We start from the raw sequence: 25985 nt of genomic DNA, 5'->3' as shown, positions 1-25985 counted from the left end.
ACCTTTGGCAATTTTGAAAAACGATGTTTTGCTGATCTAGGAAAATTCCTGATCCTAAAAACATGAAATGACTGATGTTTAATGACATTTAAAAAACCATACATAAATTTCTGATAATAAGAACAGGGGGCGAAAGTGGGAAGAATACGGAGCTGATAAGTGGAATAAAATTTAAGCAGACACACATGAAGGCATCTTAAAGAAAAGATACACAACTTTCAAAGTAGTCAAACACCCAAACATCAATTTTAGACTGATAGAAATGTTAATAAAATCACACCTCAAAGACTGGATCTACCAAATCACAAGCTATTGAATACCCTATATCAATATCACGCTATTTTAAGATAATTAAATTTTAATGACTTTTATAACTCAGCATAGCTGTATGAAGCCTTCATAAGAGAGGAATCTATGGCTTGGGTTGCTACCTAGCATGTTACTAAGCTTTTCTATGCCTCGGTTTATTCATCTGCTCAATAAAGATTAAACAGTACCTGCCATATTTAATAAGGTAACGAAAATAAAAGGTACTCTAATAAATATGTGTTAGACTGTAAGAATTTTTATTATATGTGTTCGTTCAAAACTTGAAAGATTAACGGGAATATTCAGTGGCCATTTACGATAAAACGTAGTGGTGTCACACAGCTGGTAGAACATATATTTCTCTCATTCATTCACTTAACAAATATTTTATGGAGAGCCTACAGTTAACATAGGTAGATACACTAGAGTATATACTAATGAATAAAACTGAAAACGCACACAGCCTCTCTCTTGTGTTAAAGATCTTGGTCTTTTTCACCAGAAGACAAAATTCTGTGGTACAGAGGTTATCCCTGGCTCTTAACACCAATATTATAACCGGGTTTAAACTACATTTTAGGTTAATTTTCAACTGTGATATAGAAAGAATAGATATGCATAATTATCTTTCATTGAGTAATTTTGGATAACTACAAGAACTCAGTGTATTGACTCAGGGCATAACAGCTAAAATTTTTTGTGTAGGAATACTTTGTTATCAGTAAAGAACATGATCTGGAGGCAAAAGACTGTAGTTACATTAGACTCTGTCATTTAATTGCTAAATAACTTTGGGTAAGTGACAATCATCATAATACTCTCTCTCGCAAAATGAGAACAATTTTTTAAATGCCCTATGTGTGCTTTTTAATGTTCTTGCGATGCTTAGATGAGACAGTGGTTATGAAGCAACTTACAAAACATGAAGGCTATAAAATAAATAATAGGTGAAGGACACTAATACACACAAAGTGCTTTCTTTGTGATAAATAGAATATTGTTGCATATATATGTCATTACTCTTAATTAAGAATGGGAAGTAATGGCTCTTCCTTTTCCTTGTATTTGTGAATTTATAACTAAAGAAGAATGCTGATATACAAGGTCAAAAGTCTTGAAGTAATAGCATTAAAAAACAATACACCAAAACCCAAATATTCACCAAGGGATGAATGGATGAACAAAATGTGGTATATCTATACAATGGGATATTATTCAGCTATAAAAAGGAATTAAGTACTGATACAGGCTACAATATGAATGACCCTTGAAAACATGCTAAGCAAAAGAAGCCAGACACAAAAGGTCACACACTGAATGATTTTATTTATATGAAATATCCAGAATAGGTAGATCTCTGGAGATAGAAAGTAGATTGGTGGTTGCCAGGGGCTGAGAGGAGGGGGAAATGAGAAGTTACTGCTTAATGAGTATAGAGTTCTTTTTTAGGATGATGAAAATGTTTAGTTTTATCAAGTTCACTACATTTACAAAGTTAGAACTAGAAAGAAGTGGTGACTGCACGACAACCCAAATGACAGAATCAGATAGAGGTGGTGGTTGCATGACACTGTGAATATACTAAATGCTACTGTATGCTTTAAAATGTTTAATTTTATGTTATGTAGATTTCACCTCAAAACAAAACAAAACCAATATGCCAAGACATTTCAATGGGGAAAGAATATTCTCTTCAACAAACTGTGCTGGAACAACTAGATATCCACATGCAGCAGAATGAAGTTAGACCCCTTCCTTACACCTTATGCTAAAGTTAACTCAAAATGGATCATAGACCTAAATGTAAGTGCTAAAACTCTTAAAATATGGGAGTAAATCTTCACGACCTTCGGTTAGGCAATGGATTTTTAGATATGACATCAAAGGCACAAGCAACAAAAGAAAGACAATAGATATACTGGACTTCATCAAATTAAAAACTTTTGTGTTCCAAAGATATCATTAAGAAAATAAAGAGATAACCCACAGAATAAGAGAATATATTTGCAAATCATATATCTAGTTAATAAAGGTCTAATATGCAAAATATTTACAGAACTCTTATGACTCAACAATAAAAAGACAAATAACCAAATTAAAATGAGTAAGGGATCTAAACAGACATTTCTCCAAGAAAGATAAACCAATGGCCAATAAGCATATGAAAAGATGCTCAACATCACTAGCTATTCTGGAAATAAAAATCAAAACCACAGTGAGATACCATTTCACATCCACTAGGATGTCTGTAATTCAAAAGACAGATAACAGAAAGTTCTGGCAAGGATGTGGAGAAATGGAAGCCTCCACGAGATTGTAAAATGTTGTAGCCATGTTGAAAAACAGTCTGACAATTTCTCAAAAGGTGGCAAACAGTTATCACATGACCTGGCAATTCCATTCAAGAGAAATGAAAACATACACCCCCACAAACAGTTGTGTGTGAACGCTCACAGAAGCATTACGCATAACAGCCCAAAAGTAGAAACAACCCAGATGTCCAACAACTTACGAACAGGTAAATAAAATGTGATATATATCCACACAATAAGATATTATTTAGCAATAGAAAGGAACACAGGACTGATACATGCCATAACACGGATAAAACTTGAAAACATTATGCTGAGAAAGAAGCCAGTCACAAAAACCAAATAGTGTATGATCTATTTATATGAAAGGTTCAAAACAAACAAATCTATAAAAACAAAAAGTAGATTAGTAGATTAGCGCGTGTATGTGCGCATGTGTGCGTGTAGGGAGACAAGAATAGGAAGTGACTGCTAAAACATGGAGTTTCTACTTTGAGGTGAAGAAAATGTTCTAGAATTACACAGTGATGGTTGCAGAACTTTGTTTAAATTTAAATGAGTGAATTTTATGGTATGTGAATTATATCTCAATAAAGTTGTTATTATAAAAATACCATAGAGGGCTTCCCTGGTGGCGCAGTGGTTGAGAATCTGCCTGTCAATGCAGGGAACACGGGCTCAAGCCCTGGTCTGGGAAGATCCCACATGCCGTGGAGCAACTAGGCCCATGAGCCACAACTACTGAGCCTGCACGTCTGGAGCCTGTGCTCCCAACAAGAGAGGCCGCGACAGTGAGAGGCCCGCACACCGCGATGAAGAGTGGACCCCGCTTGCCGCAACTGGAGAAAGCCCTTGCACAGAAACAAAGACCCAGCACAGCCAAAAAAAAAAAAAAAACCCCATAGAGAACAAACGTATGGACACCAAGGGGGAAAGTGGCAGGGGAGTGGGGGTGGGGGTGGGATGAACTGGGAGATTGGGATTGACATGTATACACTGATGTGTATAAAACTGATGACTAATAAGAACCTGCTGTATAAAAAAATAAAATAAAATTCAAAAATTCAAAAAAAATACCATAGAAACAAAAAATAAACAAATGAGACCTAATGAAACTTAAACGTTTTTGCACAGCAAAGGAAAACACCAACAAAATGAAAAGACAATCTATGGAAGGGGAGAAAAAAATTGGCAAACGATGAGACCGACATGAGGTTAAATATCCAAAATACACAAACAGCTCATATAACTCAGTATCAAAAAAAACCAAACAACCCAATCAAAAAAATGGGCAGAAGACCTAAATAGACATTTCAACAAAGAAGACATACAGATTATCAACAGGCACATGAAAAGATGCTCAACATTACTAATTATTATAGAAATGCAAATCAAAACCACAATGAGGTATCACCTCACACTGGTCAGAATGGCCATCAACAAAAAGTCTACAAATAAGAAATGCTGGAGAGGGTGTGGAGAAAAGGGAACCCTCATGCACTGTTGGTGGGAATGTAAATTGGTGCTACCACTATGGAGAACAGCATGGGGGTTCCTTAAAAAAGTAAAAATAGAGCTACCATATGATCCAGCAATCCCACTGTTGGGGGTATATATCCAGAAAAAATAAAAACTCTAATTTGAAAAGATATATGCACATCAATGTTCAGAGCAGCACTATTTACAATAGCCAAGACATGGAAGCAACCCACACGCCCATCAACTGACAATTAGCTTAAGGACATGTAGAGAGTGTGTGTGTGTGTGTGTGTGTGTGTGTGTGTATTTATATATATACACACACAATAGAATATTACTCAGCCATAAAAAAAGAATGAAATATCGCCATTTACAGCAACATGGATGGACCTAGAGAAAATTATACTTAGTGAAGTCAGACAGAGAAAGACAAATACTATATGATATCACTTATATGTGGAATCTAAAAAATAATACAAATGAATCTATATACAAAACAAAACAAAGCTTTTGCACAGCTAAGGAAACCATAAACAAGACGAAAATACAACCCTCAGAATGGGAGAAAATATTTGCAAACAAATCAACGGACAAAGGATTAATCTCCAAAAATATATAAACAGCTCATGCAGCTCAGTATTAAAAAAACAAAAACAACCCAATCCAAAAATGGGCAGAAGACCTAAATAGACATTTCTCCAAAGAAGACATACAGATGGCCAAGAAGCACATGAAAAGCTGCTCAACATCACTAATTATTAGAGAAATGCAAATCAAAACTACAATGAGGTATCACCTCACACCAGTTAGAATGGGCATCATCAGAAAATCTACAAACAACAAATGCTGGAGAGGGTGTGGAGAAAAGGGAACCCTCTTGCACTGTTGGTGGGAATGTAAATTGATACAGCCACTATGGAGAACAGTATGGAGGTTCCCTAAAAAACTAAAAATAGAATTACCATATGATCCAGCAATCCCACTACTGGGCATATACCCAGAGAAAACCATAATTCGAAAAGACACATGAACCCCAATGTTCCCAATGTTCATTGCAGCACTATTTACAATAGCCAGGTCATGGAAGCAACCTAAATGCCCATTGACAGATGAATGGATAAAGAAGATGTGGTACATATATACCATGGAATATTACTCAGCCATAAAAAGGAACGAAATTGGGTCATTTGTAGAGATGTGGATGGATCTAGAGACTGTCATACAGAGTGAAGTAAGTCAGAAAGAGAAAAACAAATATCGTATATTAACGCATATATGTGGAACCTAGAAAAATGGTACAGATGAACCGGTTTGCAGGGCAGAAATAGAGACACAGATGTAGAGAACAAACATACGGACACCAAGGGGGGAAAGTGGCGGGGGTTCGGGGGTGGTGTGATGAATTGGGCGATTGGGATTGACATGTATACACTGATGTGTATAAAATTGATGAGTAATAAGGACCTGCTGTATAAAAAAATATATAAAATAAAATTAAAAAAAAAAAAAACCCAAAACAAAACAGACTCACAGACATAGAAAACAAACTTATGGTTACTAAAGGGGAGGAGGGGGTGGGACAAATTAGGAGTATAGGATTAACAGGTACACAATACATAATACTACTTAATTATGCTGCTTAGCTTCTTCTTTCCATGTCAAATCAAATATTAATGCTTAAAAATATTGCCCATTTAGATAATAATGCTATAGTAACAAACTTTAAAGTATTAATTTGATAGAAATATTCTATTTTATTTATTGGATAATTTGAAACCTGCTAGTTTAAAATTCACTTTCAGGGCTTCCCTGGTGGCACAGTGATTAAGAACCCGCTTGCCAATGCAGGGGACACGGGTTCGAGCCCTGGTCCAGGAAGATCCCACATACCACGGAGCAACTAAGCCCATGCGCCACAACTACTGAGCCTGCGCTCTAGAGCCCGTGAGCCACAACTACTGAGCCCGGCGCCACGACTACTGAAGCCCGCGCACCTAGAGCCCGTGCTCTGCAACAAGAGAAGCCACCCAATGAGAAGCCCGTGCACCGCAAAAAAGAGTAGCCCCCGCTCGCCGCAACTAGAGAAAAGTCTGCACGCAGCAACAAAGACCCAATGCAGCCAAAAATAAAAATAAATAAATAAATTTATAAAAAAATAAAATAAAATTCACTTTCAGGGACTTCCCTGGTAGTCCAGTGGTTAAGAATCCACCTTCCAATGCAGGGGACACGGGTTCAATCCCTGGTCGGGGAACTAAGATTCCCACATGCTGTGGGGAAACTAAGCCCATGCGCTCTAGAGCCCGCGCACCACAACGAGAGAGCCCGCACGCCTCGACTAGAGAGAAGCCTGAGTGCAGCAACGAAGAGCCTGTGCGCCACAACGAAGAGCCTGCGTGCTGCAACAAAAGATCCCACGTGCTGCGACTAAGACCCAATGCAGCTGAATAAATAATTTAAAAAAAATTTTTAAATTCACTTTCAGAAGAAAAGAACAAATGCAAATCTCTATTTTGAACTTGTTAAAATATCAAAGCAACAATAAAAGTTATAAATCCAGATGAACCACTAAACTAAACAGACTCAAACTTTGCTAAAACTTATTGTTCAGATTAATTCTAATTAGGTTATGCCATTACTGCCAACACAAATCAAAATGATATTTTTTAAAAAGGTACATTATGAAACATGTCAATATTCTAAACATGCTTAAAAACACCTTCACTAGTTCCCCTACCATTTTACAGAATAAGGTCTAAATGCTTTTATACTGCCATAAAAAAAACTTCAAAATTTGTCTTCCACTTTCCTTGTCACCTCCATCTCCCACCTGTTCTTGTACCATCTTCCCTCTTTTACCTTATGACACAGTCACACCCAACTTCTCACTCTTCATCCCAATACAGTATTTGTTGTGTTATGTACCGTACATATTGGTCTGTTAGCCTAGATTTTCTTTTTCCACATGGCAAATTCCTACTCATCCTTCAAATTTCAAACCCTTCCTAAAACGTTTCTGACATGCCAATGGAAATCATTTCTTCTCCTATATAGGGACATTTTCTTAACCCTGAATTACTGTACTTTTCAAGCTGTACTGTAATCACCTATGATATCTACTTCCCTGTCATATTATTAGTATATAGAGGCAGCTATGCTACTGTATTGATATTTGGAACCACGATACCAAGCAAAATACTGCTTTCTAAATACAAGCTAGTTTTAGTCGAATGAGAAGCTTTGGTACTTGTCACCACTCTTAAATCCTCTGATAGGTCTAGTTTGCCTTAGTCACTTCACGCTACAATTAGTGATAACAAATATTCTGAGATCAAACGGAGGGTGAATATGAATGTAATACTTGGGAAACATTTTCCCTCATTCTTTTACTGGCTGTATGTCACAGGTTGAGAGAAGAAAAGGGGAAGTCAGAAAAGAGGGGGAGCTGAATCTGAGGAAATAAGGAGTAAGGTCAAATGAATAGCTCAGAATCTGTGAAGCTGGGGGAAAAAAATCAGGATGCACTGAAGCCTTCTAAAAAAAACAAGCCATTCTCTCTCTATGGGTCAACAAAGCCTAATATACTTACTTACTAATATTGTTCAATTTGAAATTAACCAGGTAATTTGAGATTTCATTTCCCATAACTTGTATAAAATATGGAAAAACTGTAAGTCAAATTCCATCTCTACCACTTACCAGTTGAGAGAAAATGGACAAGACTCCTAACATTTCTGAGCCATTCCTTATTTGTAAAAACAGATGTTATAACACCTACTCCACAGGCCTAATGTTAAGATTAAACAGCTATAACAGATATAAATTAAACAGATACTAGCCAGAGACTCAGGAAATGTTCTTCTTTTTTTCTCTTCCCTCTTCCTATGCTAAAACAGTGCTACAAAAGAGGGGAAAAGAAAGACCAAGACAAGAACCTCCTGATGGATAAGGCCAATCGTTTGTTCTCAGACTTTCCTTAACATTTATCACTGTGAACCAAGTTACTTTTGATTTGTAAAAATGGTTCTCTTCTTTCGGTAATACTCTGCTAATACTCCCCCCCCCCACTCCCCGTCTCCAATCTTCCTTCTACCTTAGTCTAAGAACTCTTATTTCTTACTGGCTTATTCCAAAAGCTTCAAGCTCTAATCAATTTCTTCTGTAAATGCAAAATCAATTTGCATTTCCAAAATGCAAGTTTGGTTACGTTATTTTCCCATGTAAACTCCTTCAGTGACCTCTCACTACCTTCAAGATAAAATCCAAACTCCTTACTAGGAAATGCAAGGTTCTTAAAGATCTTACCCAGCCATCCTACTCACCCTCATTCAATTCTTCTTGCCACTGCTCTCTGCAAACCATAGGTCCCAAACTCACTAAAGTTCCCCAAATATGCTACCTTCTCTCAAGTGTCTTGCTTTGTTTCAAAAAGTGTCTCTGCCTCTCCCCAGATCCCTCACTTGCCCAATTCCAAGTTCTTTCAGATTCAGTTTAGGTTCCCCTGCCCGCCCTCCAGGAGAATCCTCCCTGTCATCCCACCCTACCTCTGGTTCCAAATTCTCCTATGCATTCCTATAAAACACTATGATTAACACAGGACTTACTATCATTTTGTTCTATATTCCAAATCAGACTGTGAGCTTCTTGGGTTTTTAATCAAGCTCACAAATAGGGAATTATTAATTTGTTTATAAATTGGTTGTTCAGAACTCAGAACACACTTTTTCAAAGAAATAATGAAATAACTGGCATTTATTATCCCAAGTTGTTTCATAAGCACTCTTAAAAAAACCCATAATCCATATTATTGATTAAACACTATACATTTATGACAGGCTGGAAAAAATAAAGCATTTGCAAGTGTTTAGTATTTCAGTTAATTAGTTTTAGGGCTAGCCTAGACATCTCCAATCACCATCCAATCACTATTTCTATTTGAAAGTGCCTTCTGAATTCTAACTCTGGACACTGGTACCAAATCTCCTTCTGCTATAGCCCTAATACTCTGCCCTCTTCCACTGTACAGAGAGTTGGAGTTTCCAGCTATAGCAATTATATATACAGGATGTTTGCAAGCTAGATGTTCAGCTAACAGGTATCATCTGCAAACACATGACCACATTTTCTTTTCAGTGTATATGAATACTGAAAACCCTGAAACTAATACTGTTCTTAATGGCATGGATATCTTTTTATATCCTTCACAGACCTAGGACATGTATTCAATTTCTAAAATTTAAAAAATATACTAAATTCAATATGTATTGAATTTAGTTGAAAGATATTTATTTGTTAAAATAATCACATAGTACATCAGTTAAAGAGAAAGATAGATTTGAACCCTTTTAGGGATTTTCTTTGGCGGGGGGTAGGGGAGTGGTGGAAGGAAAGGGAAGATGTTGATCGAAGAGTACAATCTTCCAGCTATACATGTTCTAGGGATCTGGGGATCTAATGTATAGCATAATGATTATAGTTAACAATACCATATTATATACTTGAATTAAAAAAAAAAAAAAGAAGAAGAATTTTCTGTGGAAGTTAGCAATAAGGCCAATACTGTGCTGTTATCTACAGGAGTTGACTTAATTTGTTCTGTGCCAAAATACAACATTACTTTTTAAAATATCCAAGCAAACCATAAACATATCATTATCTGTGACATAGTACCTGGCACTGAATAATTACTATTAGCCTCTGTGAAAGTCAAATAAAAACTGACTAGCACCTTAAAACTCATTATGAAAAAATCAGAAGTTTTTTCCTAACATCATTTACAAAATATAGCATCAAGCTGTCACATTACTAGAGGCATGGGAGAGAGCTTCCTGTTGTCCTCTGGCCTCTTCCTAACCTGAAAACTCCCTAGAGGAAAGGCACTGGGCGTATGGATAGCAGGTGACAGAACATTAGCTGACAGTGTCTCCCAGGGACTAGGGCTGATACTGATCTTTGGTTTTTTACTTCCCTCTTTCACTGCTTACTCCCTTTCACTCCCATTTTCAAGTTAGTATTTCTTACTAGTATAGGTATGACAGTACCTGTCTTCAGTACTGAATCTAAAACTAATAAAAGGTCCACTCTAGCACTAACAACTGAAGGAGTGAATACCTGTGACTGAATAAACTTAGTGAGGAATTTAAGATATAACCATTATGGGAACCTGATAGCTTGCTATCTGCTCAAGCTTTCTTTAAGTTTATTCTCCAACAATTCTGAACTTTTAGAAGCTGCCAAGAAAACATAAGACTGCCTCTAGTACAAAATCCTATTTTAGTTTCCAAGTGTGCATTTAATGAGGAAACCTTAAAAAGGAAGCCTATTTGTAGCATGTAATTTAAAAAATTAGATGGTTTAATGTAAAATCAGAACTGAAATCAAAATTTCCTTTTAAAACTGAAAGTTTTAAATAAATATCCGTGTACTTGACTCCTGGATAGACCCGCTGTCAAGGAAACCCTAAGCTTTAATAAATGAAAAGCAAAAATAAGAGGATAGTTACTTTAAATATAACTATAAAGAAGATTATTACTGATTTCCAAACCTGCTTGCTAGTTGATATTTCATTACCGCTTAATAAATTTTTCCAAAATTGGAGAATAATCCACATAAACTAAACACACAAAAATCTCATGATTATAGGGAATGAATACCACTGAAATGCTTAAAAAATAGAGCACTCCAAAATCTCTACTTGACAGATACACTTATATGTAATCTCCGCACCAATTTGAGGCATCCTTCTACTTTTTTTACATATGAAAAAAATACTGTAACTGAGCAGGATTTAAAAAATAAAATAAAATTCATTTTAAAGCTAGATTTCCTTTTCATTTTTTCTTTCCCCTCACTTAGAATGTCCCTTTAATTTGCAATCAACAAAAATAGGACTTTTTTTTTTTTTTTTTTTACAAACCATGAAGAGATAACACCAGGATCCTAGTAAAAATGTCCATAGTCCAGGCATTATTTTGCTGCATAATAAAAAAGGCAAAGGAGGAAGACAACATGTAAGAAATGCCATGGTGACCACTGCCATGTGCCCTTTAGTTCCCACCTATTCCAGGGCTTTGTGTTCTCACTAGGAGATAAAGACTATCCTCTTCACACCTCTCTGCAGACAGACCTCGGTTTGAATCTCCACTCTGCTACTTAGGAGTTGTGTGACCACAGACAACTGTTACTGTACATGTTCAGATCGCAGTCAACTCATCCGCAAAATGGAGCCAATTATCTCTGCCTTGCAGAATTGTTGAGAAGAACAAATTGAGATAAAAACATGTTCTCAATGTTCGTAATGACACCTAATTTTTTTTTGAGAGATTTTACCATTTGCCAGACATTGTTCTAAGCTCTTTACGAAGAATACCTTCAATCCTCAAAACGACCACATGTAATTGTTACTGTTATGATTCCTCATTTACAGATGAGTACACTGAGACTCAATGAGTTTAAGAAACTTGTCTAAGGTCACAAAGTTAGTACGTGACAAAGTCAGGATTTGAATTTAGAAGAAAAGACACAAAACCCCACAGCTTTTAGCTCTTTAGTGCGGCATCTGGCACACAGTAAGTACTCAAAAATGTTAGGTATTATTAAAATCTAAATGCTGTGAGTTAAGAATTTAGGGATTTTTAATCTGTAATATATTCAAGAAAAAAGTAGTTAAATAAGATAAGGTGATAGGAGAAAAGCCATAAATGCTAAATCTTTCTGATTTTCCAATTTTTTTTTCTGTCTAAGTAAGGAAAAGCGGTTTTCAACCACTGCACCTAATTGTATGACAAATAACACTACGCAAAATAACACATTTTTGAAATGTGTAAAATAAGGATCATGCGATTAAAAAGCGAGACATATGTAGGATCTGAATAATATATACATTAAATAATAATAATCATTCAGGGCCTGGGAGCAATGACCACACATTACAATCAGATCTTGATTTCTAAAACACCCTTCTCTACTACGGGCACCAGGACTAAAGGAAATGGTTTGTCCCAGGCTTGCAGCAGCCCAAATACAAGACGAGCTAGGAACGTCTTATCGAGGACTTAAGGTACTTAAAATAAGTGCTTAAAGATTCATGGGAACATTTTAAAAAGACAGTTTGAACGAGCTGCTACTGGCCAGGACAAGTTGCTATCAAAATAATTAATGACACTAATGGATTATTACCCACTGAATAAAATAAGAATCCATGAGTCAATATGAACCCAAAGAAATCAACAAGGGAGAAGGGAAAGCTCTTCTTCACAATGAAACCTGAACTCATAAATATAGAGGGAATGTTGGAACTAGAAAATCACCAATGAATGTTAAAACTAATGAGTGACGGTTTAAAAAAAAGAACAGGAAATTTACATAGTATCATAGAATTTCCCCACAAATTACTTATTAATTTCAATGGAAAAAAGAAGTACCTTTACAGGTGAGAAACCTGGCAGACACCATCTTAATCAAGTGATCAAAGTTAACATCATCAATATGGGGACAAATCAACAACATATGCCTTGGACAGAATGTACTGAGAATACAACATTACTTCAGTGGTAATCTTGCCAAAAAATGCATGATTTGAATCTAATCACAAGTACACACCAGATAACCCCAAACTGAGGGACATTCTACAAAATAACTGGCCTCTATTATTCAAAAATGTCAAAGTCAAGAAAGAGAAAGAAAGGTTAAGGGACTGTTCTAGTTTGAAGGAATCTCAACAGAAATGACGACTAAATTCAGTGCATGACCCTGGGCCATGGAAACAGCTATAAAAGATCTTACTGAGACAACTGTTGAGATTTGACTATGGACTGTGTAACAGATATTATTGCAACAGTGCTCAATTTCTTGACAACTGTATTGTGTTTATGTTATGTAAGGCATTGTCCTTACAGTCAGGAAATACACACTGGAATATTTAGAGGTAAAGGTTCATGATAGCTCCACCTTCAAATGACGTAGGAAAAAATGTTTATAGAGAGAAGCAAATGCGGCAAAAATGGTAAAGTGTATACGGTAGTCCCTTTCACTCTTCTATAAGATTGAAATTATATAAAATAAAAAATTACCCCAAATTCAGAAAGATAAATGGGTATGTAGATTTTTAAGGTAAGAAAAATTACTCTCCATCTGGAACCCTCTATTTTCAACCCACCACCTCAAATCATGCATAAGGATTTGAATATTTAAAAAATGCAAAGGAAATGGAAACTTTTAGTTAAGCGTATTGTTTACAGAGCAAATCCTTCCACTCAGTTATAAAGATAACAGACAGAGAATCATGGTCATGTATAATAACCTGAAAGATCATCACTTATTGGTTCAGTCAAACTATTAGAATTAATGGACGAACTGAATAGCTCAATACTCAACAGTTATACTTATCAAAGGCAGAAAAAGATATTAAACAGCCTGCAACACATAATCGCATGCACAGTTTCTTCACCTAGCATGATGTGAACTACTACTTCATGAAGCAGGAAAATAAAAATTTGGGGTCTTCTAAATATATGACAGGAAAGGCCACAAGGACTTCAGAGGAACAATGTCCTATTTCTCTTTCACTTTTATAAAGTCCACATGATTCATTTTGATTAGACTAAAGTCGCATGCAAAGCAGAAAATAAAACATCCCTAAAAGGAATCCTAACAGGGTGCCACAGCAATCACCAGCCAAAAGCTTCAGTCAGGACTCATTCTTTTGCATGTGGCATGAGAGAAAATGCACTTTGGAAAGAAGAAAGCACTCTGTCATCATGAAAAATGCATCGTTACTTACAAAATGGTAGAGATGTCCAAAGGAGAAAACACAAAACAAATAAACATGCAAAACACCTCATTTCGAGTGACCCAACCTTCTATAACTGAAACCAAGCTATTGAGCTAAATCTGCAAAGACACATTTTTTTAAGGACTAGTAAGACTGTGGACATAAAAAGAAAACTCGAGTAGGAAAAGATCAAGAACTGGTGTAAAGCTAAAGCAGACCTGCTTCCTCATCCTCCTCCTCCTCTTCCTCATCATCGGAAGTGGATGACAAGGGAGTTGGTGCGGAGCTAGCTTGATTATTAACATATTCACCATACTGCATGCCTGTAAAGTGGAAAGCACAAACACAAGAGTCAAACCAACAGGAAAGATGAGAAATAAAATTCTGACATTGCATTCAAAGTGAGAAAGAACTCTGACATTCCGAAGAACATCCCAGCATGCATATTAATATCAGCTAATTTATTATCAAAACTGAAACAAACCGTTAGAAAATCTCTGCGAAGCAGTTTAGTAAAAGCAGCTTTAATATGAACTAATTGGTTTAAGTGTAAAAAAAAAAAAAAGTACCATGTCTGACACTGTTAATATTTAGGAAACTGCACTGATATTCTCTGAACATTTTACTGAGCTCTATATATGTTTACCTTCTTTGACCTTGGGGCCCTTGTGGTATACTTCCTTTGGGACTGTGTATTCTTGGTGAGCAGTGATCATTTCTACTGAAGTGAATTTATACAGCACACAACACAAGTACAGCTACTTGGTACCTTCCTTCTGCTAATGCCACCCTGCTGGTAACTCAGTTCTCGTAACGGAAAAAGAATGACAGTTAAAGAAAAGAACTGTATTGAGCATAGTTCTCTGCTCAGAGTAGATGCTCAAAAAAAAAAAAAAAAAAAAAAAAGGCTTATTAACTGTGGCCCTGCAAGTGAGACAATTACAGAAAAGCAAATTTTCTGAGATGGCCAATCACCTCAGCATCAGACTAATGCCTACATGTGAGTCTGAAGTAGGTGAATGAGACTAGTCCTCAGTGTGAGATACAGCAAGAGAAAGCAGGGTCTGTGGAAAAGGCACAACGACTGGTAACTGTATAGTACTTTCCTTTAAAAAAAAAAAAGTTGATTGCATATTTTTGTTATGTGATTAATCTAGCAAAATCAAGACAAAAAAATTAACATCCACAACATTTCTAAGGGGGAAAATTTTTAAAACTTAATTAAAAACGCAAACGCTTCATAAATAAGAATAAACGTCCTTACAAAGAAAAATCTTACAGCTCAATTTGAAAAAACAGTAACATAGTGTGGATTTTCAAGAACGTTTCACAATATTGGAAGCACAATGAAGCCCTGCCTCACCGAAGAAATCATGTGGTACACCTCTGATGCTCTCTTCATTGTTTTTTTCAGATGACCTTCTTAATTAGCACGGAGAAACATAACTCATGCCCATAGTAAGAAAAAAGCTATTGAAGAGCAAAATCTGAACTTAGAAGAGAGCAAAGGTTAAACTGTATACGAATGAAGCTTTGATCCTCGTGACTGAAGAAGTCATGGAAAAATCTGCTAGCTCTGCTGAAACATGTTTTAGATACAGATAAAATGGCAGTTATCACAAATTCATCTGAGAAAGTAAAAATCAATGTAAAATAAGTTCAGGCAACACAAAAAATAAACTTGATACCTTGAAAGACCAAATTCAGAGTGGCATGTTCCTCTAATAAAGGCCTAGTTAAAATGAAAATTTGACTAATATTAGACCTTAGGTTAAATATACTAAGAAGTTTATAACAGATATAAGTTAACAGTAAAAAGATTTTATAGAAAAGAAATTCTTCAATTTAAGAACTTCTTTAAAAACAAAGTACTTTCCCAAAATGCCAATTAGCATTGCACTTTAAAAAGTACGCATGTAGGTATGTATATAATAAGCAGAAATAAGAGAAAGAAGAAAAAAAAGAAATTACATTTACTGTGCTAAGCTAAGAGAGGCCAAAAAGCAGGCAGAAAATCCATTCTTTTCATGACTGAATCATTCTGTAGACTGCTGACTCTAATCAAAGAAGCCCAAGCATGGGGCAAACCTATATGTATTATAAGACAAATATTTTCCTCTCTTTTTCCAGATTTACTGAATAAAAACAGATATCACATATTATTGGGAAAATATCCAATGCTTAATTGGAAGCAAATGAGATGGCTATCCAATGATTAAAGAAAAATTTATAGAGCAACTACTTAATGCACTGGAACAAACCTATAAATAAGAACAGAGTAATATTATTTATTACAATATCATTTTAGATTATACAATGGTTGCCAACGTACCGTATTAACAGAATGTCACACAACATACTTAATTTTACTGTCCTAAAAAAAAGATGCAATCCTTTTTGAGAAGGGCCGGAGATGAAAGCATCAAGATTTAAGCTCTTCCCAACTGCGACTCAATATTTAAGGCTCAGAATTTAGCCTTCCTTTGCTCGTTTAAGTAAACTTTGTTAAAAGCTTGGGAATACTAACGGCAGAAGAATATGATATTTTAGTTAATCCACAGAAGAACGGTTAAGAGCTCCAGAATAACAATCAATTCATATTTAAACGCCCTGCTCTAGGCTGTATACAGCACACTGTCGAAATGTCCTGGGGTACCTCCCACCCCAGCCATCACCACCAAACAAGGAAGGAATGCCACACCCCCAATTCATTTTGTCTTAAGCAGAGCTTCCAAGGTATGAATCTAGAAAACCAAGAGGCGGGACGCTATTTCACAGACTGAATGACATGATGAAGAGCCTGTTACTGGTAGGGCCCCAATATCTTTAAAAAGACATTCTGTTTGAACTACCTGTCATTAAAGTACCTTCAGGCCAAATTCTCCAGGAGAGTTGGAGTTGCTTAATAAAAGTCATCTTTACTGTTCCCTAGATACAGTAACACTGGGAATAAATAAAACTAGTCTTAAGAGAAAACAAATCCCTTGTGGAGGTTAGCTTTTTTAAATTCAAGAGTTCAGACTTTTGAGCAACTGTTATCTTTCCTAATCTGGTCTTCTAACTAGGTACACACACTAGAAGACTTTACAAGGGTTCCCACGGAAGAAGGGTTTTAAGGGAATCTCTCTCCACAGTACTCTCTTTCCTACATCTTATCCACCTAAGAAAGTACCTGTGTTAAGAACAGACTTTTTCTCACTTTACAAAGGAAACACATTCCCTTAACTTATCCTAAATCTTACTAGGAAAGCCTCCTCCTTCTTTAAATGATTGATCAAGGCACCCTAAATCTACAGACTATCTTTTACCTTGCCATACATGCTGCAGTTAAAAATGAAACATATTAGAAATAGGGTTGGCTTTATTAATTCAGAAATAGTGAAAAGTAGGGTGGCGGCAGTAATGATAAATTTATTTAATGATTCTGCATGTGTGAAGGCCCCAACCACTACTGCCAAAGAATCCATTGCTTTTGAAAGAGTCACATGAGAACAAAGCAAAAACAGTAAGAAATACTGAACAGACAAGCAGCAGGACATTATGGATAAAGATGGGGTCTCTGGGTTCAATTCCAGGTAATACCACTTACTAGCTGTGTGTCCTTGGGCAAAATTACTAACCTCTCTGTTCTTCATTTATATCATCTGTAAGGTGGGGTAATAACTACCTCAAACAGCTGCTGGGAGGATTAAATGAATTAATATATTTTAAATCTTATTAGAATGGTGCCTGAAATATAGTAAATACAAGTATTCACTAATATTACTATTGAACTTTAAAAACATGTTTTTGTATATATTTAATTAAAAACAATTATTTTCAACTATTCTTAATACTTATCCCTAGAGCAAGTCATTAATTAGAAAAAGAACCTTCTACCAACCTGAATAATATTCTTAGTAATGCTAGTTCTTTTAAAAATAAGTAGAACATTTTCTAGGACTACCAGTCTTTTTCAAGAGACACTGGATAAAACTCATAGGTAAAAATTCTACATGTTTCTTTCAGAAGCTATGAGATGTTCAATAAAGTACTTTACAACCTATTTTATCATAAGATATTTATGATGGTTATAATCATTTCATATCCCCTTATACTTTATACAGTACTTAATGCTTTCTACTTCCTTTTAACCAAAAAAAAACCAAAAAACAAAAATTTACTAGCAGGTAAACCTATTAGTACTTAGTAGTATATATATATATATGTGTATATGTGTATATATATATATATATATATATATATATAAAATAAAATACATGGGAACATTTTTATCATGATGTATGATGAAACTGAGTTATTTCTAATTTTTATGCTTGATTCCTATTTAAATACTAAAAACAAAGCCAAATAACAAGAGTTTGATACACACTATGCATATATTTACCACAGGAATACAATGCTTTTTAATATAATCCTTGCTTCACAAATAGCCTAATATTAGGTACATATTACAATGTTTTATTTCAAATTTGGCAATGAGAAACAGCATATTGACTCACTGCCTAGTTTTTATAACCTGTACTATAAAAAAGAATAATCTTTGACATTTAAATTTGATTGCTCTTAGTAATTTGGCTTAGGAGATGTAGGATGCAATTTATTTCTCAGCGGAGTTTATGATACCCCTTGAAACTTCAGGAACACATTTCTTTGAATTAAAAAATTAAATCAGGCTTTTTGACAAAGAATAAAATTTGTGTCACTGGTTTGAAAATGAGGACTGCCTTTGCCAATTAGGTTATATGGAGATGCCATCCGTGAGATAAATGACATACGTCACAGCTTGAAGTTTTTGATAAAAATACATTAAAGTATGTGATATTATACTGGCAATGATATAATAAAATTCATAATATTTTGAATAATTGCTAACTCAGTAAAACAAACACTGGGTTTGGAAGCAGAAGATCTGCACTGGGTCTTGGTATCCCTTTTGGGAACTTCTATGTCTTTGGGCAAAACACCTAACCTCTCTAAACCTCAGTTTCCTCATGTATAAAATAAAGGTGAAATATGATATGTCTGCTTCACATGATGATCAAGTGAGATAATACAACTTAAAGGTATTTTAAAATTGTAAACTGCTACATGAAATAATAATGCTACCAACTATCTACAATCTGGAAAATAAAATTCAACCAACAACAATAAAAATTTCTCACACGTAACTCACAAGGTTAAAAAACTTTATAGAACAATATTGCTTTAATAAAACCCTTCCAATACCATTCCTATCTACTTTACATGAACAAAGTTTCTCAGTAATTATATATATGCAAATAAAAACTATGAATGAAATTTTTCTAAAGTTTATCTTATTGTAATAATGAATCATATGCAATTCAGGTACACAAAGCTATGGTGGGACGGAGGGAAAGCCATTTATCTCAATGAAAGATGTATTTCCAATAAAAATGTACTTTCCATGAAAAAAAATACCAAAATTCACGATGTTTATGTTGTTTTGACCCACTAGATACTGACAATAATTGTATTGATAGAATAATCCAGAAGAAAAAATGTTAATGTTTAGACACATGGTTATAGACAATATTTTAAACTTTCAATTATATATAATGTTATTGTAGCAGAAAAGCATGATAGAGTGATAAAAGAGCTTCTAGCTTAAGAATATATTAATTATTACTACATTCAAGGGGAACATTCAAGGGATGTTAAGAAGAAAAAGGAAAAATGTAAACTTTCTAAATGTTAAAGAAGGGCTAATTTCACTTTCTTTTTTTTTTTTTTTTTTAATCTTTTGGCCTCACTGCACAGCATGTGGGATCTTAGTTCCCCGAACAGGGATCAAACCTGCGGCCCCTGCACTGGAAGCGCAGAATCTTAACCACTGGACCGCCAGGGAAGTCCCTTCACTATCTTTTAAAGGATGACAGGTTTCATTCCAGTGGATACACAGAAAAACATAACATCTTTTTTTTAAAAGTCAACATACACAGTATGTTGAAAATTATATAACTGCAAGTATTTAAACTTCTGGTGAAAAATTTTAGATGTCAATCTAAAAATGTTCAAGTAGTTACAGTTTTTTCAAAAAATTTTTAGGAGATATGCAAGCAAAAATTTGAAGCCTCTCCTGTAAAAACCAGTAAAAAATGCTGAGAGAATAGGTCAGAAAGGGTGTCTTTGAAGCTGGGAATGTCAACTGAAAAAAAAAAGCACACCCTAAAAGCTGAGAACTATGTTATTTGGCGGACTTTCTGAGGGCTTCAAGACGGGAAGACAGCCTCTCAGACAGCTCTGAGGAATGGCTCCGAAGAGGGAAGGGAGGAGCCGGGACAGACAGAGGCTTCTGCAACAAAGACCAGGGAGTCGGAACCTCAAGAGATGACCATTCGGAACCTCAAGAGATGACCATTAATTACAGAGAACCGGGTATCTCAAGTCAGTGAACGTAGCACTCTTCTGTGTATGGGAAGATGCAAGAGCCTGGGCTCACCGAAATTATTCCTCTCATAGGTACCATAGCTCTCTAGGGCAGTGTCCTGTTCTTTCCTATCCTGAGTCCCCTCGGGTGCCCTGCTGCGGGGTTGGCTGCAGTGGCTCAGGGCTCGGCAGTGTGTCTCCATCCTGAGTTCCCTCGGGGCTCACCGCTGGCGGCAGCTTTGTAGTGGCTTGGTGGCTCAACATTCTTTGCTTTATGGCAGGCAACACTCTTCATTCACAGGAGAAAAAGACTAACCTCTTTTAAGTATCAGTACTTTCGTAGTCTCATCAGACCCACAGCGCGCCCTACACAGCCATACCCTGCACACAAGGGGCGTCAGTCCTGTAAACTACAGTTTGCACAACGTACATGGGGCCATAACTCACACACATCTCTGTGTGTATCCAGATCTACCCAAAGGCAATGAGACCACTAAGTGACCTATCTCCTACTTCAGAAAACGGAACAATAAAAGCTGCAATTCAAAGGTCTCCAGCATTATCTTTCCTGTTACTTATTCAAGGAGTTTACCTTAGGTAAATCAAGAGTTTAACAGCCAACAAAAACAATAATTCAGCCTCATTTATAGAAAGAGCACAACATAGAAAGGTTTGAGTTGAAAATCTTTCACTCTGGGGACTTCCCCGGCGGTCCAGTGGTTAAGATGCTGTGCTTCCACTGCAGGGGGCACGCGTTCAATCCCTGGTCGGGGAACTAAGATCCCACATGCTGTGTGGTGTGGCCAAAAAAAGAAAGAAAAAAAGAAAAATCTTTCACTCCGCTATTTACTAATTTATAATCTTGGGCAAGTTACCTAATCTTTGTGAATGTCACTTTTCTCACCTGTAAAACCAGGATAATGTCTACCTAGTAGAATTGGTACGGGGATTAAATGAGATAATAAATATGAAGTATCTGGCACATTGTAACTGCTCGATAAATGATAGTTCCTTCTCTTTTCAAATCTATCTTATTAGTAAGAAAAAGGAAACATAATAATTATAATTATTTAGTGGGAAAGTGGTTTACAAAATGATACAGTAAGATGATAGGATGGTATTTAAACTAAAATGGTCAAAAGGAAAACATAATAGGAAAAAATAAATTAGCGGGGGCAATGTAAAGGGCCAAAACAAGCAGCATATATATCTTAACACCTGCAAGGTAATTATCAATGTAGAGGAAAGACATCACTCATTTAGTTAGGGCTCCTAGGTACCCCTAAGTTTCTTCTACTCATGATAAGTAAAACTTTCCTACCAGCCCCTCACTTTGAAAGTAAATGCTTATAATAACTAGATTCTATTCCTAATACACCCACTGGCTTGTTGGGAATCAGTGGACACTCTCTGGTGCTGCAGTTGGTTTTCCTAAAAAAAAAAAACCAAATAAGAAAATCTATAATGTATAATCTGATCAAAGGATAGAAAAGCCTCTGTTGACCACAGGAACACTCAGCAGATCTAAGCAGTGAGATCAGCCTAAGGATTTATGTTGCTTTTTCCAAGTCTCAGAACATAGGAGAGTTCTTCATACTCAAGGTGAGGGGCCGTCACTACATAGGGAATATAGTCCCTAAAATATTACTAATGATTGTGCTGGAAATACAAACCACATATTCCTAAAAACAGTTATCTCTCATCAAATGAAAATATAGTATATTAACCTGAAACATCAATAGATTTGGAACTTTAGCCAGACAGAAAACAATCAAGAACACAACCAAAAGAAAAGGCAATGTGGGGAAATGGTCAAAACAACACATTTTAGTCACCTGTCACTTATTTAACACACGGAGAATATTAAACAAGCAAAAAAATAAACCATATTGTTTGTCAATGATGCAAGAGTGTGGCTTACAATTTCATTTTCATCCTCTCATTCTCAAAATTGGGTCAAAAGTTACTTTCCATTAATAATAATGACAAGCAAAGAAATCATCAAATAGGATATGGAAATTCACAAAACAAGGAAATCTTGAGTGATTCATCCTAAAAGAAACTATAATAACCTTTAAAAAATAGAAAATAAATGGCTCATAATGGAGGGATGGAGTAGTAAATTATAATACAATGACACAATGAATTAGCCATGACTGTAAAACTGTACAGATACATGAAGAACTGCATAATTTAATAAATGTAAAAGCAAAATACAAAATGGTATGTAAACTATGATTGCAATTATATAAAATACATAACAGATTTAACAAAATTCTATAACGTAATTATAAAAAATCATAAACAGAGACTGGAATATATTAAAAAATAGTGTTTGAATTGAGATTATAAATTCCTTTTTCTCATATTTTCCATAAATTATGGTTCATCAGTTTGACTTTTTAAAATCAGCTATTTGAATTACTGTGTGCATATATATATATGTACAATATAGACAGTATAACAAATTTTTCAAATACCTTTCTGCTGTAATAGCTCTGACGGCCGTGCAACTGAGGCCAAAGGCTCAACTGGGCGACCTGCAGCAGGAGGCGTTCTTGTTGACGAGGCTCCTGACAAAACAGCAGATACTACTGGGCTGGACTTGGGAGGCTGAACATTTTGCATTACAGAACAGGACAAAGTATCTGCAACTGAAGACAAGAAACTATTTCATCCACAGCAGTAAGCTTGAAATATATTAAAATACTAACAAAATACCGTTAATCTGAAGTTCTTGTAAGAAACTTCAGCAGCATCACATTTATCTAGTATATCTACACCTAGAAAATAAGGGGTCCAAAGAAATGATTTTCAAAAAAACTAAAAACTTATTCACTAAATGTTTTTAAAAGTCTTTAATGGCAATTTTCCTAAAACATTTCACAAGCTTCCATACCTTCTTAAACAAAATGAACCCCAAACAGCTTTTCTTTACTAACTAATGATCACTATTATTAATACTAATTATTGTACTGTGCCGTGGTACCTTAGATAGATAAGATGAACAGAGGTTATCTGCTTCTGCAGTAATGTGATTCATGAATTATACAGATGTTTCTAGTATTAGCTCAGATCCCATTTTGTATTGTAAACTGCCACTTCTCATTTGCTGTTTCTAATCAGATCCCATATCTCACAGGTAACTAAGTAAGGGCCTGACAGTAACATTAGGTTGGACTTCTGGAATAAAGTACATGTGATTCATAGTTGGCCTTTTTGACAGCTCAAACTGCCTGACCTACAGGATCATCTTCAGCCAACCAAGAGATAACTGAAAAACCTATGATGACAACATAAGTGTCCACTGATGGATGAATGGACTTTAAAAATGTGGTGTATATACACACATATACATGTATGTATGTATGTGTATGTATATATCAATACATGCACGTGTGTATGTGTATATATACAGACATATATACAATGGATGAATGAATAAAGAAAATGTGGAAATAAAGAAAACACACACACACAATGGAATATCATTCAGCCATAAAAAAGAAGGAAATCCTGCCATGTGACAACATGAATGGACTTGCAGGTTATTACGCTAATTGAGATAAATCAGACAAAGACAAATAATGCATGGTGTAATTTATATATGGAATCTAAAAAAGCCAAACTCACAGAAATAGAAAGTTATGGTTGCCAGAAGCAGGGAAGCGGGGGAAATGGGGAGATATTGGTCAAAGAGTACAAACTCTCAGTTAAGATGAGTAGGTTCTGGAGCTCTAATGTATAGCACGGTGACTACAGTTAACAATACTGTTATTATATACTTGGAAGCTGTTCAGACAGTAGATATTAAATATTCTCACCATATACACAAAAATGGTAATTATGAGAGATGATGGATGTATTAACTAACCCTACTGTGGTAATCATTTTGCAATAAATATTTATATCAAATCATCATGTTGCACATCTTAAACTTATACAACAGTATACATACACATACAGACATGTTCGTAAGTGTATATATGTATGACATATTCATATATATATATATATATATAAATATATATATATATAAGAACAAAGTTAGGTCTAAGACCGAAACAAATGCAAGAATATAGTGACAGAACAAAATGTGATACATTTCCCAATAGAGTACAAATGATATAAATATGAGAATGGAGAAAGAAGGTGGGAGGTAGTCTAAATACATTAATTGCCACATCATTTTTGGGAAGGACAAACGTCATTGTGAGAGACTGAAAACACAGTCACAATATTGTGCAGTTCCTCTCATTGAGAAGTGGAATCTATTTTCCCACTCCCTGAATTGAGGCTAAACTTTCGACTAGCTTTAATCAACAGAATGTGGCAGAAGTAATGGTGTACAAGTCCAAGACCTCAAGTCTCAAGAGGTACTGCAGCTTATGCCTTTCTGCTCTTGAAATGCTGCCCTGAGACCATCATGTAAGGCAGCGGTCCCCAGCCTTTTGGCACCAGGGACCGGTTTCGTGGAAGACAATTCTTCCAAGGCCTTGGGTGGCGGGGGAGTGGTTCAGGTGGTAATGCAAGCAACGGGGAGCGGCGGGGGAGCCGCAGAGGAAGCTTCGCTCGCTTGCCTGCCGCTCTCCTCCTGCTGTGTGGCCCGGTTCCTAACAGGCCGCGGACCAGTACCAGTATGCAGCCTGGGGGGCTGGGGACCCCTGACGTAAGGAAGCTAATCTAATCACACGGAGAAAAACCTAGGTGCCCCACTGAACGGTGTGCACCAACTGCTAGACATATGAGTGAAGTCTACGATCCTCCAGCCCAGCCAACTCTCCAGCTAAATGAAGTCACATGAGTCCAAGAAAACCGGCAGAGGAACTGTCCAAACAACCCACAGAACTACGAAAAATAATAAATAATTTTTGTTTTAAACCAGCATTAGATAACTGGTGAAATCATTAAAAATGCTAAAGTAACAGAGCGATGAATATATTTAATAGTACAAAGTAAAAATTAAGATATAATCACCTAAAATTGAGTGATAAAAAAAAGGAAAGGGGTGTGGAAGACAGAGTAAATATACTAACTTTACCTTTGTTCATAATAAGAAACTAAAAGACACTGTCTAAAAATATAGAAGATATTTCTGCCTCTGGTAATGATGATCTAGGTAATTAGGATCAAACCTTCTACTAAAGGTAACTTTAAAAACTATACTTAAAGGGGCTTCCCTGGTGGTGCAGTGGTTGAGAATCTGCCTGCCAATGCAGGGGACACGGGTTCGAGCCCTGGTCTGGGAAGATCCCACATGCCGCGGAGCAACTAAGCCCGTGAGCCACAGCTACTGAGCCTACGCGTCTGGAGCCTGTGCTCCGCAACAGGAGAGGCCGCGGTGGTGAGAGGCCCGCTCACTGCGATGAAGAGTGGCCCCCGCTCGCCGCAACTAGTGAAAGCCCTCGCACAGAAACGAAGACCCAACACAGCCAAATATATAAATAAATAAATAAATAAATAAATAAATAAATAAATAAATAAAACTATACTTAAAAAGATCTTCTTAAAATAATCAAAGATCTAACATGATATTAATGAATCTCTGGGTGCAAATCTGTAAGAAATTGAAAACTCAGAGAAATAAGCCTAACACTCAGAGCTGCTTTCACCCTGTGGCTATCTGTTGCAAACCTGATCTGCTGTTTTCTGTAGCCTTGCAGAGCAGGGGAAACAAGACATCTCCCACAGCACACCCAAGATGGGGCACCTGATTCAGCACC

The 25985-nt window shown here is 36.0% G+C and overlaps 1 protein-coding gene across 6 annotated transcripts in view; it reads right to left on the bottom strand.

Annotated features, from left to right (window-relative positions):
* SEC24B (SEC24 homolog B, COPII coat complex component) overlaps positions 1-25985 on the bottom strand; it is a 93548-nt gene that overhangs the window by 38032 nt on the left and 29531 nt on the right. For 2 of the 6 annotated variants that reach the window (XM_082462754.1, XM_082462753.1), the window contains exons 3-4: positions 22743-22916; positions 14091-14195 (exon numbers count right to left, since the gene is read on the bottom strand). The exons of 1 other annotated variant lie outside the window; for it this stretch is intronic. In XM_082462754.1, coding sequence (XP_082318880.1) covers positions 14091-14195; positions 22743-22916 — 279 coding nt within the window. The remainder of the gene's footprint in view (positions 1-14090; positions 14196-22742; positions 22917-25985) is intronic. 3 more of the 6 variants (XM_082462756.1, XM_082462755.1, XM_082462757.1) reach the window with 2 other exon arrangements.

This window comes from Balaenoptera physalus (assembly GCF_965194825.1).
Source record: "Balaenoptera physalus genome assembly, chromosome: 5".
In the NCBI taxonomy this organism is placed as follows: domain Eukaryota; kingdom Metazoa; phylum Chordata; class Mammalia; order Artiodactyla; family Balaenopteridae; genus Balaenoptera; species Balaenoptera physalus.
Note: the sequence above shows the minus strand (reverse complement) of the source record. Positions and strands in the feature narration are given on the sequence as shown.